This window comes from Monodelphis domestica, chromosome 5 (genome assembly GCF_027887165.1).
Source record: "Monodelphis domestica isolate mMonDom1 chromosome 5, mMonDom1.pri, whole genome shotgun sequence".
Taxonomy (NCBI): domain Eukaryota; kingdom Metazoa; phylum Chordata; class Mammalia; order Didelphimorphia; family Didelphidae; genus Monodelphis; species Monodelphis domestica.
In genome coordinates this window covers 2553108-2572929 of record NC_077231.1, presented here as the reverse complement: position 1 = coordinate 2572929, position 19822 = coordinate 2553108, and the positions used below count along the sequence as shown (strand labels likewise).

At 49.5% G+C, this 19822-nt stretch overlaps 1 protein-coding gene across 1 annotated transcript in view; it reads right to left on the bottom strand.

The window, feature by feature from the left end:
* The window catches only part of LOC100617139 (probable cation-transporting ATPase 13A5), a 101758-nt gene that overhangs the window by 35418 nt on the left and 46518 nt on the right, over positions 1-19822 (bottom strand). The window contains exons 14-18 of the mRNA XM_056797600.1: positions 12843-12904; positions 8068-8218; positions 5710-5796; positions 4535-4691; positions 2162-2279 (exon numbers count right to left, since the gene is read on the bottom strand). Coding sequence (XP_056653578.1) covers positions 2162-2279; positions 4535-4691; positions 5710-5796; positions 8068-8218; positions 12843-12904 — 575 coding nt within the window. The remainder of the gene's footprint in view (positions 1-2161; positions 2280-4534; positions 4692-5709; positions 5797-8067; positions 8219-12842; positions 12905-19822) is intronic.

The window sequence follows — 19822 nt, the reverse complement described above, 5'->3', positions numbered from 1 at the left end:
GCACCGGGAAGTTAGGGAGGGAAGGCATGAGCCATTGGGGTGGAGGACTCAGGAAGAGGCTTTGTGCAGAAGACAGGCCCTGAGCTACATCCTGAAAGCAAAGAGATGGAGGCAAGGAAGGATGGCACTGCAGGTATAGGAGATGGCTGGGACAAAGGCGTGGCATCCCGAAATGGAGTGTCACATGAAGGCAACAGAGAGAAAGCCAGTTTGGCTAGACTGCAGCATGGGGAGGGAATTCTTGCCCAATGGTGCTGAAGACTTGGTTGGGCAATTGATATCAGATCATGGAGACAAAAAGAAGCCAGCTGGGTCTGTCGGAGGAATGACATGGTGAGATGGGACTTGGGGAAGGTCACTTTGGAGGCTTTGGGTCCTGGGTGGAAAGCTGTGGCAAGAGCCTGGAGGCAGGAGGCCAATTAGGAAGCTGCTGGAATTATCCGGGGGAGAGGTGACGAGGACTGAGCTGCAAAGTGGGGTGTCAGGAATGTAGAAAAGAGGGGGAGGGGGGCTGAGAAGGAGTCCAGGGTGACGATGGGAAGGGCTGGAAGGACAGCAGTGCGAAGGAGGAACGTTTGAGAGAGAAGAAAGAATCGGGGGAGAAAGATGATGAGCTCAGTGTGGGCAATGTTCTGCTTCCGATGTCTCTGAGCCATCTGTCAGGGAGACAAGAAAACAGTTTCCACCTCTACTGGGTGCCAGGCAGGCCCTGGGCTAAGCCGCCATAGGAGAATCTATCTGGAAGAAGAGGCTGAGCACAGTGCCCGGCTCATGGTCGGAGCTATGGAAATGGTTCTTCTCATCCCCAAACACAAGGAACACAGAACAAGGCCCAGGACAGTCTCTGCCCTCAGAGGAGTTCACAGGCTAATGGGGGGGGGGGACGACAAAATGCAGACAACTACGTCCCAGATGAGCCAAGTAGCAGACAAGCAGGAAATCACTAAAGGAGGCCAATGATGGAATTAAGAGGGGTTGAGGGGGGCATCTTAGAACATGAGATGCTATTTGGACCTTGAAGGAAGTGAGGGAGAGCAGGAGGCAGAGTGGAAGAGGGAGAGCATCCTAGCCCTGGGGGGTGCCAAAGAGTGTGCCCGAGCTAAGAGATGCAGGGTCACTGGATCAAGACGGGTGAAGAGTCCGTGTCAGGAGAGAAGGTCCAAGAAGCCTAAATGGCGGAGAAGGGGCGGGCCTTGAAGGGCTTTGAGTGACAAACAGAGGGGTTTGTATTGGATCCTAAAGGTGCTAGGGAGCCATTGGGTGTATTGGGGAGGAGGGTGACATGATCAGATCTGAGCTCTAGGAAAATCCCTTGGTGGTTGGCTGGAGGATGGGCTGACGTGAGGAGAGGCTGGGGCACGCCCCCCGCCCCCTGCATCAGGCCTACAAGATCAAGATGGAGGGAACATTTTGGATGACTTGGATCTTCTTGCTGAAGGATAATAATCTACGGACCAGTCTATTCACTCAGGGGGTGTCCAGACAATATCAGAGCTAGAGGAAGGCTTCCCCGTCACTGCAGTAGATCCAGCTTTCGTGGTGGAGGCATGAGAAGCACCCGGAACAAGAGGCCCTGGATAGGTCTGGATGAGCACAGTGAGGTCTAGCTTTAACAAGATCACAGATACATGGAGCTAAGCAGCCATGCAAAGACTCGAGCAACAACAAAGATGGAGAATCGACCCACACTGTACTCCTGTCACTAAGGACTTTGACTCCTCTTCCATGCAGAGCTCAGACTCTCGGCCTTTAGGAGAACTCTATCCCTGGTGCAACGGTTCTGCAAACCCCTGGGGATTATGGCAAATCCTATTTTAAAGTGTCCACGTTTCATCCCTTTGGAACTTCGTTTCTACAAGTGAAAATATGATTCAGCTTCATTCCAGCGACCCTTCTCCAGTGCCCACGTCCCACACAGAGGCACACTCCCCCTCCGGACTGAAGGAAAGCTTTACTGCACCAGGAGGATGGAGTGACCAAGTGACCGGGTGACAGTGGGCAAGTCACATGTCCTCTCTGGACTTCATTTCCCTGGAGGTGGGGAAGGGTCGGACTAGGTGAACACCAAGGTCCCTGGAAGATCTAGAAATCTGGCTTTTCTACCATGCACGTCTACGCCACCATAGGCTGCTGAAAAGGAGCAGATGCCATAGGAACTTACCTGGCATAAGTGCCCACCTCGGAATGCCCCTCTGCCGGTAGAGGTTTGTGAGCCAAGGCAATGACCCGGAAACCTTGCAGGGTGTAACGCTTCAGCTCCTTCTTGAAGTCTGAGGGCACTGTCGGGGCAGAAGGACAAGGTGAGCTCCGGGTTCCGGATCACATCGAGGGAGCTACTGCTTAGCCTCTGGGATCGTTCCTGGTTTCTAAAAACACTCATCATTCTGCCCTTCTTCATCTGCTCCTCCTCACCCTCCTCCTGACTGTTTGGGGGGGTGTCTACTAAACCCCTGGGTCCGAGTCCCCTGAATCAATCACAGACAGGTCACTGAAGTGACACCCAGTATCCGAGTGTCTTCTAGTTCCTATACTTGTTAGTATCTTCAAGAGAGAAAGTGTAGAGGTGGGAACCACAGTGACCAAACAGCCTGGGAAGAGCTGGCAGACCAACAGAATGGGAGGTTGTGAAGCTTGCACCAGGGTGATCCACGTTCATACAATGAGAAGCCTGGTGGGTCACCAGGAGCTCAGAGGGAAGAGAAGGGAGAGGACGCCTGGCATGGCTCCCTGTGGCTATCAGGATAGAAGACGGGCCTCTGGGTGCCCCCCAAATCCTTCATCACCCGCCTCAGCCTCATTTCCCATTTCTCTTCCTTTTTGTCCTCTGCAGACCAACGTGGCCCCTTTCCCATTCCCCACCGATGTCTCTTGCCTCTGTGTCTTTGCATGAGTTGGCTCTCAGTTCCCCAAACACCCTCATCCCTCACTTCCACCTTCCTTAGTTCCCTTCGAGGCTCAGTCCAAGCACCGCTTCTCAGCCAAGGCCTTTCCTGATGGCTCTTGTCACCCTCCAACCCCAGGCATCCAGGCGCCGGGCCTCGAGAGTCCTGGAGCTGGAGCCTGAGATGGAATCCTGCTTCCAACAGTAGTTATGGGGCAGTTGGTGGGTTGTTTAACATGTTCGTTTCAGGCTCGCCATTGGTGGGAGGGGGATGATAACACGATCTTCCTGTACAGGGTTGTTCTGAGGATCAAGGGGGACCGATCTCATTTGTGAAGAGCGTGGCCTGCCCTGAAGTGATGCACCAATGCTGCTGGGCGTCATTCCTGGTTGTTGCACCCCTCATCTCTGCAGAATCACCCCATATGGACATCCCCCAACCCTCGGGGATGCAGGGAAGGGGTCCGCTTTTCTCTAAACACCTCGATTTTCTCTAAAACACACCTCACAAATTTCTGTGCTGAAAGATAAATAGAGCAAGTGCAGGAATGTCGACTTGGAAGAGAGCGATGGAACGAGGAGTCGGCCTTCCTGCCCTCCTCCAGACAGCTCTGCCATTCCCTGGAGATCTCTTTAGCCCAGAAGGATTCTTCAACCCTGGAATCCACACCTTGGAAGCACCCTCTGCCCTGGGAACGTCTCCCTTGCCTTGGATGGCCTTCCCATCCCTTCATTGCCCTCCCAGCTGCCCTCCTCTGGCACTCTCCATCCTACTTCGGTGGCAGGTCCCAGCTTCCTCCTTTCACCTCCACTTTTCAGCTTCCTTTTGAGTTGTCTTTCCCATCACTGTCATCCCCCAACGAGAAGTTTCCTCCTCAGAGGGTAGAACTAAGAGGGAATGCCCAGGCCGGTAGACTGAGGGGTGCTCTGGGTGCTCTTTACTGGCCTGTGGGGAGGGCTCTGCTTCTGCCTCTTCCCCGGGTTCATCAACGCCTTCCCTGGAAACTCATCGTAACTTCCGACCAACAAAGATGCAAACACACCAGTGGGGATTCCGGGGGAGAGGAAAGAAGCTCTAGATTCTTGGTTCAAGTCGATGTGCGCGGCTGTGTCATCCTCCCTGGAGAACGGAACCTCCCCGAGGGCAAAGACGTAGCACAACACTTGACACATAGTAGGTGCTTGTAAAGCGCTTGTGCCATCGAATAAGGGTGACCGTCTAGAAGGCTCCAAAAAGAAGCAAAGGTCAGGAGCTCTTTGGGTGTGATGGGAAACCCGGGGCTGACAGCAGCAGGCAGCCTCGCAGCATGGAGGAGGTTGGGGTAGGAATAGAGAGAAATTTGGCATTTTATCTAAATGAACTCATTTGAATGCAAGTAATTTTCTTGTGAAAGTCTGGGCCGGTTTTCCTCAGGGAATGCCTAGGTCGGGAAGCCTAGGAAGGGGTTCCGAGCTGGCCCAGAGAGCGGGTGCCCTGGGAAGTTCTCGTTTCCTCTCAGCCCATTAGCGTTCCTTTAGCCACACGGCTTTCCATTTTGCATTTGTGGCTCCCGTGTCTCTGCTCCGACATTCATCAGGCTGGCCTCGTTTGCTGTTTGGGGTCTGTTTTCTGCCCCAGAAAGAATAACAAGCATGGACTCTGCGGTCCCGTACCTGTTTCTGCTCTACAAAAACTGGCCACCATCTCGGGGGCTCCCTTCATGTATGCATCAAAGTGGTCACTGCCAAGCTGTTGCGTAATCACCGACATCCTCTGCAAGCCCGATGAAAATGGAAACTGATGCAAAATGGCCACTGCTTTCGCTGGAGCCTACAGATACACCAGAAGGGGGCAGTATTGAGTCATGCATCAGGGACTGGAGAACCCCAACCCCAGGGCCACCCGATCGAATCTGGACTGGACAAGAACTTTGACTTCATTATCTGACAAGAGCTTATCTACTCTCTGCCTAGAGACCTTAAATGAGAGAGAAGTCACTGGCCCCAAGACAGCCATCCACTGCCACACGGCGTTCTGAGGGGAAAGCTAAACCCATCCCTTTGTGCCTGATCCCCTGGGCTAGTGCTCGGCACTCTGGGCCAAGAAGAGGAGCTGACTCCTTCCTCCACATGGCAGCCCTTCAGACACTACAAGGTCTCGTTCCTTCCACTGATCTTCATATGGCTCTTCTCCCTTTGGGCATCTCACCAGATGATTGGTGTCCTTCACTGATGGTGCCCAGAACTGAACATGGCCCCAGAGGCCATGACCAGAGCAGAGGACGGGGCACTATCATCACCTCCTCATTCCAGATAGCCTGGTTTTCTTAACACAGCACAAAAGGTGCATGTGCTTTGGGGATGGACATTGACTCTGACATGGATACACCATATCATTAACTTATATTGAGTCCTTGGTCCACTAAGACCCCAAGCCCCTTTTATTCAAACTATTGCCCAGCCACCCTCCCTAGTGGGAGAGTTTGCAGAGAATCCCCAATACCAAATAAGGGTTGTCCGTATTCCTTCACAAGATCTAAAAGCCCAAGGCCTGGGGGGTCTGGTCCCCTCTTTGTTTTCCTATAATCCGGTCTAATATAGAGTAATAAACTCATTCCCAATGGCAACTGAAAACACACCAAAAAGAAAGAGGACTTGCGACCATCCTATAACTCAAACGATAAGCCAGTCCATGTGCCAATAACAACTTCTTGCCACATGGTGGGGTCTTTTTTTTCCTGGCCTCCCCCAAGGGAGTAGGAGAGCCGGGATCTGATCGTTGGAGGACTCACTGACACGTCCCCCCTTCGGAGGCACACGGTCCCAGGGATTAAAAGGGAAAATCTTACTTGGCTTGCTCCCGGACCAGGCTTAACGATTACGCTGGAGGCTGGTATTCCAGAGCCACTGTAATCCACTGAGGAATCTTCAATGATCTGTTCAAAGACATTATGAAGCATTCTTGAGTTCACTTTAAGACCCTTAAAAGAATTTCCAATCTCCTATGATGAGAGACTTTAGGAAGAGCTTTCAGTGTTGACAAGGAAGAGGACAGACGGCTGGGATGGAGCCAGAGAACCAAGCAAACAACTTGGTCATAGTGGATGGAGCACTGGACTGAAAGTCCCAAGACCCGAGTTCAAATCCTATTTCTGTTGCCATCTCAGTGCCCCAGGCAAATATTTTCTTGTCTTTGAGCCTCCATTTCCTCATGGGTAAAATTAAGGGCTTGGACTAGATGAGCCACCTTGAGCTCTAAAGCAATGAGCAAGTCACTTAACTCATGAATTTAGCCCATGCAATTGACCACAAGGTGAATGTTAACTGAGGAGCCCATTCACTTAACCAGGCCCCCGGGCTTCCGTAAGGAGGCATGGGGGGGGGGGCAGGGCGGCACCCTCATCAGAGAGTCAGCAAGAACGAGCACACTTTCACACCAAGGAAGGCTTTTTGTTCCTGAGCTCGAGGAGAGGCAGGGCCCCGTCCTTGGAAATGGGACACACGTGGGAAGGATCTCCGCGTGCATCCATGGGAAAGGCCACAGGATGGTCCATGGGGCTGGGAGGAATCTGAGAGCACGTCGGGTCTAACCCTGATTTTGGAGACGACCGAGGCACGGGGCCAAAGGACTCCTTTCTCGAAGGTCCATAGCCGGAAGTGCCCGAGGCGGGACTCAAAGCCTCGTCTGCCTGCCTGAGGTCACGCCTGCGCCTGCTTCCTGTGGGAGCCTAAAAGCTTGGGACAAATGCCCAGCTAAGACGCAGCGGCATCTGGAACGTGTCTATCCTTGAGGCGGATGCCGGGCTGCGTCTCTCCTCGTTCTAGATCTCCCCAGGAAGGAGGGACAAGATGGCAGCCCGGGTTGCCTCCGTGCTCCCTAAGGGGGACTGATCTAAGAAATAGGGCCGGGGCACGAGGGGGGCCCAGGGAGTGGAGAAGAGACATTCCCGACTCGAGGCGTCGTCCTCGGCACTCCAGCCGGTGTCCCCCCGGCACAGCTCTTCAACCAATAAGCATTTGTTGTTTATAGATTTACCCAATTTGTATGTTTACTCTGGGGCAGGAAGCGTGGCTGCGGGAGCCTCTTCGGATGCTGTCCGAGGACCTGTCAAGCTGAGAGCACCGAGAGTGGCTCCAGTGATGGCGATAGTGGTGCTGAGAGTCTCGGCTACCACGGGATGTTGGGGTTCTCAAAAAGCTTTTCCATTGAGCCCTACTTCTACCCTGCTGGGTCCCCAAGTACCACAATAAAGGCCAGCCAGAAGGGAACTTAGAGCTCATTGAATCCATGCGATTCATTTTACAGGTGGGGAAACTGAGGCTTTGAGAGACTTTGAGGAGCCGGCAGTGAGCATATAACAGTCAGTCACTGTGACTCAATATTCAGTCCTGTTCCCCATCTCGTTACCCCTTTGTTACAGAGGAAGATATTGGGACATACAAAGGTGAAGTTATAGAGGTAGCAAGTAATAGGGGCAGGATTTGAACTCAGGTCTCATGAACTTTAAATCCAACTCTCTACCTACTACACACTGCCTTCCTGGGGAAAATAACCGGACCTAAAGGGAAATGAGAACCTACCTTATTTAAAGGACTCCAGGCTATGAATTCTACTTTCTCTCTGTCTCTATGGAGGGCCCTGAATTTGCTAACGAGCTCTCCATTTAGCACATTCCCTCCTCGCTGCCTGGTCTTGGGAGATCCGCCATATCCCCAAATGTAATTTTCCCAGCTTCTCCTTCTTGTTGGCTATTTTCTTTGTCCCATCTCCATTCTTTAGCAAGGCCAGAACTTGGCAAGAACTTAAAGAACTACTTGTTGATTGGCCGCCTGCGCGAGTCCCTCAGAGAGAGTATAGGGAGGTCCCCCAAGGAGGACGCGCCACCTTTGCGTTCCCATTTCTCTGCCCTATTGCAGCCTGCTCTCTCCCCAGGCCTGTCTCCGCTGAGGACGTTCTCTTGCTTTCGCGATCACCGCCCCGTGCCATGCTCTGTCCTACCCAACGTTCCACCGGGAGTGTGTTGGCTCGGGGAGGGCGGCCCAGGGATCCCCTGGGGCGCTTTTTAGCCCACTGCCCAGTCTAGTCCCTGGCACAGGGCTTGCAGTAGGTCCTCAATAGGGGTTTATGGAATTGGGGGGAGAAATGAATTGGTCCCCTTCAGAGGACCTTCCTGGGCATCACCCAGAGGACCCAAACTCGCCCTTACCCAGCCGGTGCCTTCAAACATCTTGACGTCCAGAGGGTCTCCTTGGATGGTCCCGTCCAGCACGAGGAGGGAGTGGCAGCTGGCCATGGCTCCACAGAGGGGGCCCCAGGGCAGGGCACTGCCAGAGGTGAAGCTGTGGACCGCCTGGAAACTGGGAGAGGACGGGAATTGGAGACTGCTATGCGTTGGCTTGCCTGAAAGGGCTTGGAACGAGCCTGCCCTCTACCGCCTGCTCCGCTCGGTGGGGCATCACAGCGGGAAGGGGCTGCGGTCGTGAGATGTGATAAATAGTTTTGATTGGAAGAAAACCGTTACAAGACTTCTCTCTGCGGGCAGAGGCTGGATGGTGGCTCCTCCTTAGAAATGAGGAGCTGACGGCCTCATGCAGTGGGGGCCTTGCTTGGGCACTAGCTCTGGGAGACGGAGAAGCGGCTGCCTGAGCCCCAGGTGCCTCGACCGAGAAAAAGGAATCCCCCGACTTGCTGCCCCATTTTGTCAGCAAAAAGCACTCGGTGAGCCTTAAGGCCTATAGAAGTGGGAGTTACCATTATTCTCTGTGTTAAATGTATTCACCATTTGTTACATCTTATTTTAGTAGAGTTATTCTTATCTCAATAGCGTTACTCTAAGCACAGGGCAATAGCATAGAATAATGGAGAGTGAGGAAGACCTGGTCCCAGGTTCCACCTTTGACTGGGGGACCCTGAGTAGGACACTTCACCCCGAGACCCCCCAAACTCTAGGGAGGTGCCCAGGTGCCTATTGGAGCCCCCACCCCGATGAAGTCACGGGTCTGGACAACCCCCTCAAGGCCCTTCCCTGAGCCCCCTGACTTTGGGAAGTCTGGGTCTAGCGCAGCCCACTGGCACACTGGCCAGGCAGGCCCCCAGTCCTGTTAGGCTCAGCCCACCCCTGGATGCCGACATCCCCGAAACCTTGTAAAATAACTGGGATCAAAGCGGAGTGAGCCCTTCAGTGGGCACAAGCCGGCCTCATACCCTGGTGGGAAAAGCTTGTCTTTTCAGTTCGGAAGAGAAGACTCTGCTAAAACCCCAGGCCTCGGGAAGGAAGGACCCCCATGACTAAAGGCCCTGTTCACTCTCCAACTGGCAAAAGGCCAAAGGCTACAGGGCAGGAGCCAACCATTTTGGAAATGGAACTAAAACCTGCCTTAAAAGATGTATAAACTAGGGGGGCAGCTGGGTAGCTCAGTGGATTGAGAGCTAGCCCTAGAGATGGGAGGTCCTAGGTTCAAATCTGACCTCAAACACTTCCTAGCTGTGTGACCCTGGGCAAGTCACTTGACCCCCATGGCCTAGCCCTTACCACTCTTCTGCCTTGGAGCCAATACACAGTATTGACTCCAAGACAGAAGGTAAGGGTTAAAAAAAAAAAGATGTATAAACTCCAGGAACTGGGGCCCCAAAGCTGCAGCCCCCCAGCTGACCTTTCAGCTCTGAAGCTTCTCTGGGATACCCCAGGGACATCCCTGATCCCTGAAGGCATGATCTCGTCCTGGGCTTGCAGCCTCGGTGGCCCCACTCTGCATTGGCCCAGAACTCCTCCAGAGGCCTTTATTCAGCACCCTGAGTGTCCTCCATGCTAGGCCCTGGTGGGCCCAAGCCCCCCTTCCCCCTTCCCCTGCACTTGCTGAAGCTGCAGAACAAAGACAGAGGTTCCACCTAACTGGACACATTTCTCTTGCCCCGACCAATCCACGACGGGTTGATGTTCTGGACTTAGAGTGTGCACCCTGCTGGGGGCTGGGCAGTCAAGGAAGCCAGCTGGCTCCCCCCTGAAACAGCCATTGAGGCGAGGCCCAGCTTCCCCAAGCCCTGCGCCCCGACTTCCCAAACCCACAGAAATCCACTGGCTAGCTCTTTGCCTTGGAGGCACCTAATAAACGTTGCTCCATCGCCCTGCTCCGGGCTCCCATTGCCTCTTGTGTCAGCCAGGACCGATACTCCACGAGCTCCCTGTGCCACGTCTTCCTTCTGGTCATCCCGGTAAATACACTGCAGCCTGCCTGCGCCCTGGAAGACATCCAGCTCTCGGGAGATCACGATGCTCCAGTCACGGCTGCTCATCAGAACTGGGAATACGTGCGCATGGAAAAAGAGATGAAGTTTTGTGCTTGGGATCACTGAAAATGCTGCCTGACGTGCCACGTATAACGCAACGTGCATCTTCCTCGACTTCCTTTTGGCCCAGTCTGTGTCCATCCAACAGCGTGCCAGCATGTCAGACACGTAAAACACACGCTCAGCCTCCCGTCTAGCCTCCTATTGAAATAGCTTTGGGAAACGCCTTCTAAAAAGAGAACGAAGGTGCAATAGAACGCAGGTGACGTTAAAGTGTGGTTTTCTCTGCCAATATTTAATGGTCTTGTTCGTCTCGGGGTTCGACACCAGGAGCATCGGTGCCATCGACTGGACCGCCAGCACTTTTCACCCTCTTCTTCCGGTATGGATGGTGAAGTGGATCTTATTAAGGAAACGCCACCATGTTCTGGAGCGGATGAAATCGCCACAGCATCATCTGCAAAGATATCTCCAGGGAAACTCTCTCCCCACTGGCTCCTCTCTGATCTATGATGGGCTGACCGTCGGTCATCTCCCTCCATATACTTTGGTGTCAGTAATCAAGGCATCAGGGAGAAATTACTCTACAGCTGTATTTGCTGAGTAATTGTATGGAGGGTCTCCCTGGGTTCTCCATCTCCAAGGATCTCTCCACCCCCCCCCCGCGCCCCCAGTAATTACCAATAAGCACGACAAGGTCTTGGGTTGCTGCATCTTCCCATCAGTGGAGTGACTAGCAAGACACATTCTGCAGAGAATGATTTGGAAAAGTCCCTCCCATTTGCTTCTCGTCCGGGCATCAAGACGACCCTGGATTTGGGTGGAGATCGTCCCCATAGAAGCCTTACACAGTCTATAGGTTACAGGGGTCCCTCGGTACGGGGATGCTTCATGAGGCTGCCTTTGGATGGACAAGCTCACCGTCTCTTGTTTTTGCTTCCCTGAGGCATCTCGTAAAGCAAGCCCTTGCTGTCTTTGGGGAGATTTCTTTGGTGCATGCTTGATGGAGTCGACCTGTCCTTCCTCACATGGATTGCTTAAGACATAGTTCTACTTTGGGGGTAGCTAGTGGGCCCAGTGGCTCAAGAGCCAGGCCTGGAGACAGGAGGTCCTGGGTTCAAATATGATGTTAGATATTCCTATCTGTGTTACCTTAGGCAAGTCATTTATCCCCCATTGCCTAGCCCTTCATGCTGGAACCAAAATACATTTATTCATTCTAAGGCAGAGGTAAAGATTTTTTAAAAGCTAATATTGCTTCATATAAAATTGGCTTTAGGGGGTGGGTTGATGCTGAATCTGCAGCCTTCATTAATCATATAAAAGAAATCATATAAAATATACATCTAAAATCATATAAAATAAATGTGATGGACGGTTCCGTATGAGGACGGCCCTGGCTCTGACTTTCAGATCATTCCCAAGCAAAAGGAGGAACCAGGCCAGGTGTGGCCTCATCGACGCTTGCATTCCCGAGCTTGTCCAGACCTTCCTGAAACCATCCTGGCTGTACTTCAGGGTTGCCTTTCTCTTCCTGTAAATGTGCCGTGCTCATGTTTCTGGGACGATCTGGCTTTATGAAAGGCTTCTGTAGCTGGAGGAAACTTCCCCTATGCCGTTGGAGGACACCCCAGGGGAGAGGAGGGAGGAATTGCAGGGAGGAAGACCTCAACTGGGCTCTGGGACTACCTTCTAATGTTGAGGGCTCGTCCTCGATGCAGTCCTCGGGAAAGGCCATTGGGAAGGCAGAGGCTGGAGGGATTGTTGTTCAAGGGTGACTCCTCGTCTCATGGGCTCCTAGACGGGGGCTGACGAAGCCATGGAAGGCCATTTAGTCCAATCCTCCCCTCCGAAGTTGCTCCCAGCCCTGAGAGTCATCAATTCCAGTCCCTGATCAGGAGCCTTGGAAGGTCCTTCTGGTGATCGTACGTACGTTTTCCTGGAGGCTCTCTGCAGAGACGTGCTCTTCTTTGCCGATGGTGGGCATTTCAGTCTAGGTCGGAGTGAAGAATGAATTTGACCGAATTTGGGGAAGCGTTTAAGGGCAGAGGACCTGCCAGTACCTTTAGTCACACCACATAGAATCAATGATCCTGCCCGTCCAAGGGCCTGGCCCTGCTTCGTACCGTCCACCCTATGATGCCTTTGCTCAGTGGCTGAGACTCAACGAGTGCTATTCTCAGAATACTGTCCGTGCCCTTGTCTCTGCCTCTGGCCCCTCCACGAATCCTGGTAGCCCTGCACTTATACAGAGATGAAGATGGCCAACGGTGGGCCCAAGAGCTCCGCCAGACGAAGAACCTTCCACTGGAGAAGCCAGAGGAGGGGCCCAGCTGCCAGGCTGCGCTGAAAAGCTCCTTGGGGCTATTCTGACCGTCATGACTGGAGCCCAGCTATGAAGCCCGATCTCCCGACTCCCGTCTCCCCATCACCTCAGAAAGCTGGCCTGTGGGCCCCCACCGTCTGTCCTAACTGGAGAGATAACCTGAGCTGGCTCCACCCGGCCCTCTCTGGTCTCTCTCCTCTCCTTGGGGCCTCTCTGCTCCCATCTTCACGACTTCCTTTTAAAACCGACCCTTACCTGACTTAGAAGGGCCAGAATTCCTGAAGGCTGCTCAGGCTCTGGTCCCTGGAAGATTCTACCCACCCACCAGAACCCCGTAGAGACAAAGTCACTTACAACTCGACACCTACCAGTTTCTCATCACGGGGGCCGCCCCCCACAGGTCGAGGCCCTCCTCTGTCAGCGTGCCTGTCTAGTGAAAATTAGAGTAGGGTTAGCCTCAGTGTTTCCACTTTGAAGAATGGTGCACGTAAAATAGATATCACACCCCCAGAAGCGACCAAATGCATCCTGGCGGACACTGATGGCCCAGCCAGGACAGGGAGGCTCAACAGGCAGTGAGAAGAAGCGTTCCCTGGGGACCAACGGCCCCAGCAGTGCTGCAGTCGGCCTTTGGGGACTGGGATCAAACCCAGGCTGGATCTAGCGGACAGGGAGGAAGGTCAAGCTTTGCTCCAATTAAAAAGAAACGCAAGTTCCATGAGCAGAAAGTTCACGGAGGCCCAGCTAGAGGGGAGCGACGGCGCTAACGCCCAAGGCATCACCTGTGTTTCTTTGTGAGAAGCTGCCCTCATGGCGGTTCTCAAACATCTCCTCAGTGGGAAGTGCTCTGAGGATAAGGAGGGCAGCCGGAGCTAGCGGCCAACGTCAATGCATGGGAGGGGGCGGGCTTCATCTTCAGATTGCAGTGGAGGATGTGGGAGAAGGACCAGGGTCAGAGGCATGAGAGACTCGGGCTTCGAAGAGGCCTGACACCCACTGACGTGTGACTGCACACGCCTCTGAGCCTCAGTTTATCTTAGCTTTAAAACGGGACTAATAACTCCTTCAGTGTGGCCACCACAGGGCGGATGTAGGGATCCAAAGAGGGAAGAGATTTTAAGGTCCCTACAGAGTCTTTATAACAAACACACGCACATGCACACACACACTCAGGTTGGGTTTTATACCCGCACAAGGCCTGAGATTAAAGCAAAACAAAAGACTAAATCACAGAGATTTTCTTCAGGACTTGAAGGCTTCCTGTTTTCTGCTTTGAAGAGCTTTGTATGTTCTTTTGGAGCTTTTTCTGGCTACCTGCAGGGTAAACAGCTACTGTGGCTTCCACTTTAATCCTCCTCCAAAACCACAGGATGGGGTGGGTGGTGGTCACCTGGGCTTGGAAGCCTGTGGCCATGGAGCACAGCTCTGAAGAACCTTTACGTACAGGCCTCCTGAGGTGCCGTCTGTCACTGGAGGACCCCCTTAGCTTCACTCAGGGCCACCCATCAAAGCCAGCCAGACATAGGAATGGGTGAAACCATCTACTGGGAGGCGGGTAGGATCACCTGCTCAGGGAAGGCCTCGAAGTCTCAGTATCCAGAATATTCTCAGGGGCCACCATGCCCGTCACCCCAGTGCTTTGCCAGATGTGTAGTCTCCTTCCTGTGAATATTGCCACTATTGGTGGCATCAAAGCCTTCCTGTCTTGGGTGACCCTTGTCCTGCAGTCCTACTGAGTCTCTGTCTAATGAGTCCTTGGATCTTCTCGTAGGTCTTGCCACACACCAGCAGGGCCCATGGGTCCTCCATCTGTTCTCACTCACACCTTGGGAGCTGCCCTCCTTTTCCACTCCCATATCTCCTGTATGTCACCCTCCATGCCTTTGGCAGTTCCAAAACTGGACCCGGTCAGATGCTATTAAAGGGTTTAGAAGGGAGTGAGAAGATGCCAAGTGGTGGTATGAGTGTTGGGGGGGGGCAATTATTAATGCCAGGAACACAGGTGTATTATTGTTCCATGACTAGTCAAAAAGCTTATGATGCACATTATCAGATTCGAGAACCATTCAAGTACAGCCACAGATCTGGAGCATCCTTTAGACACATGTAGTAAAAGAAGCCATAAAAGCATACATGGAGGAAATGTCTATAGCAGAAATGGAAATGATGAGACTGAGTGAGTATTTGTGCTTACTTTGAAAGCTTGGGGAATACGAAGGCAACAAGGAAGAAGAATTAGATAAAGAGGGAAGGGAAGGGAAGGGAAGAGAAAGAGTGGGCATGATATCAGAGAAGCTAAAAAGGGATGAGGTCAAGAGTTCCTGGAGGAGGGTTGGCCTTGGCAAAGGCAAGAGTCACTGAAGGACCAGCACTTTTTTCCCTGACTCCCTTGCCCCTAGAGCCCTGCAGTCAAGTTTATGAAGAACCAGTTACCATACCCTGGAATGTGCTAGGAACTGATAAGGACCCCAACCCCAAGAGTTCCTGTCACACACCCCCTTCCAGGAACTGATAGGGACCCTTAACCCTAAGGACCTAACCCTACCCAGTATTCCAATAAAATATCCTATCATCCTGCTTTTGCAACTCAAACCTACCCTATATAATCCTTATCTTCCCTTTGTTCAGGGTCCCATCTGCCTTGGAGGTGGTGGGACCCAAGCTCGAGCCTGTAATAAAGCAGTACCTCTCTACCCTTTGACCCAGCCATAGCACTGCTGGGTCTGTACCCCAAAGAGATAATGGACAAAAAGACTTGTACAAAAATATTCATAGCTGCGCTCTTTGTGGTGGCCAAAAACTGGAAAATGAGGGGATGCCCATCAATTGGGGAATGGCTGAGCAAACTGTGGTACATGTTGGTGATGGAATACTATTGTGCTCAAAGGAATAATAAAGTGGAGGAATTCCATGGAGACTGGAACAACCTCCAGGAAGTGATGCAGAGCGAGAGGAGCAGAACCAGGAGAACTGATACACTGTGGTATAATCAAACGTAATGGACTTCTCCATTAGTGGCGGTGTAATGTCCCTGAACAATCTGCAGGGATCTAGGAGAAAAAACACTATCCATAAGCAGAGGACAAACTGTGGGAGTAAAAACACTGAGGAAAAGCAACTGCCTGACTACAGCAGTTGAGGAGACATGACAGAGGAGAGACTCTAAACGAACACTCTAATGCAAATATTAACAACATGGCAATGGGTTCGAATCAAGAACACATGTGATACCCAGTGGAATCACACGTCGGCTACGGGGGGTGGGGGGGAGGAAAAGAAAATGATCTTTGTCTTTAATGAACAATGCATGGAAATAATCAAATAAAATACTATAAAATTAAAAAAAATAAAAAAAATTCTTCACAAAGAACTCTGGGAGTAGAAATACAGAAGAAAAACAACTGCTTGATCACATGGGTCAATGGGGATATGACTAGGGATGTAGATTCCAAACGATTACCCTAGTGCAAACATCAATAATATGGAAATAGGTCTTGATCAATGACACATGTAAAGCCCAGTGGAATTTCATGTTGGCCATGGGAGGAGGGTGGGAGGAGAGGAGGGAAAGAACACGAATCTTGTAACTATGGAAAAATATTCTAAATTAATTAATTAAATAAAAATGAAATAAAATTTGTTACAAAAAAAAAAAAGCAGTACCTCTTGCTTTTACATTATCCGGTGTGCCTAATTTGGGAAACCAGAACTGGGTCAAACATTTGGGGGCTCGTCCTGGATTTCCTGACTGGACCGCACATGGATAGAGGTACTGGTTCAGAGGGCGAAAGGATCAGAGAACATGTGTGTGATGTGTGACTGATGGGGAACCAATCATGGGATTAGAGTATATGACTAAGTGGCCCAGCTAGTCCCGCCGGCTCCGGGGATTATATGGAGAAGGCCGATTGTTAAATTCAATTCGGTTCTGCCTGTTTCTGAGTGTGGACTGGCCTAATAATCATCTCTCACACTTCATGAGAAGCTGAGCTGGAAGCCTTTGGAAGCCTTCCTGGAAGCCAGGAAGCATTTGGTTATTGAGAAAAAGCGGAAGTGAATTGACCCTTTCAACCGTCCAAGCAGAAAAGACTCACTTTGAAGGGTTGGAGGCTCTTTGCCCAGAATCCTGGGGACCTGGGCTAGAGACTAGGTCTCTGCAGCAGAGGTTAGAGTCCTCTGAGGCTGTGGGGCCTGAAAGGAAGCACTGGCGGATGCGCCAAGGGATTTCCAAGAGCAGAAATCAAGATATTCACTCTTTGAGAACTTAGGGGGAGGACACGTTATATTGTCCTCTGGAAATGTTGTAAAGAATAGTTTTAGTGCCTTTGTGTCGTTACTGTCCAGTCCTGTTCGCATTTTTGTTTGTGCCTCTGTCCTATCGTTGGTATTGTTATTTTTATTAGGGCCTCTGATTTCTTGGCATTTCCATTTGGAAACCATGGGGCAGAGTCTACTCCACTGGCTCTTACTCTTTCCCACTTCCAAATTTTCAAGGCCTGTGCTCTCAATCTCTCTTTGCAAGTCAAAAGAGGGAAGTTAGTGACCTTCTGTGACTCCAAGTGGCCCACTTTCAACCTCAGGTGGCCTAAGGGTGGACCCTCTGCTGGGACATTATTTCCAAAGTCTGGACCAAAATCCTTGACCCTGGCCCAGAGGGCCATCCTGATCAAGTCCTTTATATTAATTTTCTCCCTGAAAATATTTTTTTAAAGAATGGATCCTAAAACATTGATTTTTTCCTTTCAGAGCATGCTTGTCACAAAGTTGTATGTTTCTGTTTATTGTTGTCTTTGTCACAGTCTCGTCTCTATGTATTCTTTAATTGGATACTCCAAAAAGGAAAATGGGGGAGTTGCAAGATTGAACTTCCCACAGTCAAAAATCTGCAGCAGAGGACAAAAGCAAATATCTATTCAATGATTTCTTCCTCTTTCTTCCTTTGGATGGGCCCCCGAAGGAGAGAAAAAGAGAAAAATTCAGAGCAGAAAAGGGAGATTTTTACTTCACAGTTAGAGGCACTTTTCACTTAAGATTAATTCTAAGGGTTGATGCATGCAACTTGGGAGGATTGCTAATGATTTTGATATAGTACAAATGTAATTTCCTGTATTGTGGTAACTGTTTATCAGTTAAATGTGAAATGTTAGCCAGATTTTATTGAGCACAAGAACTCATGGTTAGAAGTTTGTTTTGTTAGATCTTGCAATGCATAATGGTTTTAGTGAATTTGAGAATTGTCCAAATGTGATTGATAGCTAGCCTGACACAGCAAGGGAATGTTTTATTCTATAAGGTCAGAAATTGTACTGGTTACTTTATAGATGTAAAAGTCATCCAGAAAAAGTTATGTTGTTGAGAAGAATTTATTCTAGAATTTAAACTTGGGATTTTTCAAATCAGATGTTATTTTAATGTATGTGCTGTTAGAATTAGTAACAAGGAATCATATGACACACAAGAAGTTTTTAAAGTGGTTAATTTGTGCATGGGACATAATAATACAAGTACTAAGAATTTGGTCTTTTTCAAAAGGGGGAATTTCTAATAGGTGTTGTCTGATTACAGTTATATGAATTGTTTTTTTTTAAATGTGCACAATGTATAGGAAGGAATTTGTGATCTAGAGATGAACATGTATTCAGATACAAATTGCTAGAAAGTAATGATGAGTGAATACAAAATATGTATGCATTTGCACTATGAAGAGAATTAGATATGCAAACTGTATGTCCTTAGCAAGACAAATTTGACCAGCCCTGAAATCCAGAAGGGCTTGTCATGAGGATTAAATACAATTCAGTATAGTACCTTTCCTCTACTTACAATAATGTAAAGAGGAGAAGCCAGAAGAAATAAGAGTAATGGATAGAGATACTAGTTGATACTATGAATTCTAGTGTGAAATAGATACAACAAATTATAAATTGGAATAATGTTGATGGAATTTAATCAGGCATGCAGCAATGTTTTGAGCTAAAAGAAAACTAAACGAGATTCTATTCTACTTTAGACAGAAGTTTGAAAGGAGAACAGGTAAATGCTTTGAACTTCAGTTTGGTTACACACTGAAAGATTGCTAAAGGACTTAATCAAAGTTATTTGGAAGTTGTGCAGTTCAAACTAAACTGCACCAAGAGTAAATTATTATGAAGGGGGTTTGATACATTCAAAATTTTAAATTGTATCTTGACCTAAGGATAATTTCTAAAATTAATGTATGTGTTGTTGGAAAATCACAAATGATTCTATAATTTCTCTGGACAGTTACCCTGAAGTGATTCCTGTATGGCCTTGTCTTAGTCTTTCAGATGGCCTAGGTCCAAGAGATGATACAGCCCTGATTTATATTACTATGGAGCCACTCAATTCAGCACTCATGTTCTTTATTTCAAGTTTTGTGACTCAAGTGTGATATGTAAATTATTGCCAAAATACATAAGAATAACTGAGTGATCAGCCTTGTAGGGATGTGAAAGGCTTGTTTGAGGACTGCTGATAAGCAGAACTTCTCTCAGCTGAAATGGGTAAGACTTGTCTTTTAAGGCAAAAAGGCTTCTGGGATCCAATGTCGACAAAGTACTCTAAGGAGAGAGAAAGTCCTACGATGGTTGGAGAAGGCAATCCAAGGCTCACCTTCCTGACCATCTAGGCTGTTAATCCTTGAGTGAAACAATAATGGCATGAGCCAGTGACAGCCTTGGCTTGTACATGAAGTCACTCACTGTGTCCTTTGAGACATGAGGAAGTATTTTCCCTGTCAGCCTTTTCCTTTGTGACAAATTCCCATAATCAGCACATAATGCAAATTGTAAAATTAAAGTTTCCATTTTCTCAAACAACCTATTAGGTTAATAATGGAAAATTCTTAAGTTGATAGGGAACATACTTTGAAAAGTAGGTGAAGTTTATTAGTAGATGGCTTGTATTTGTAGCCTTAATTTACCACAGTTGAAGTTTGGATCTTGAGCTTGGAAATATAGCTGAAAGCTTTCTTGAATTTCCCCCAGAATCTGGGGTAAAGAAATTCATCTGTAAAATATTGTTACTCAAGTGTTTATAGATGTTTATAGTTAATGTGTACTTTGCAAAAAGATATTCTTTAACAGAAACATCACATAACGACTCTGCAAACAACTCAGGAATTCTATTTCCTAAAGGGATCTATTCCTGTCAGAAGATGATTTCTGAAGAAGTCTGGTGGCTAAGATACCCAAATGCAAATGTGTAATATCAATTACTATTGTATTAATTTTCTCTGTTTATATCTGTTGCTCTAGTTTTTGCCCCAGTCCTGGTTTTTACACTTCTATCTTAGGGGCTGACTCTCCCCCTTGTGACCTGTCTACCA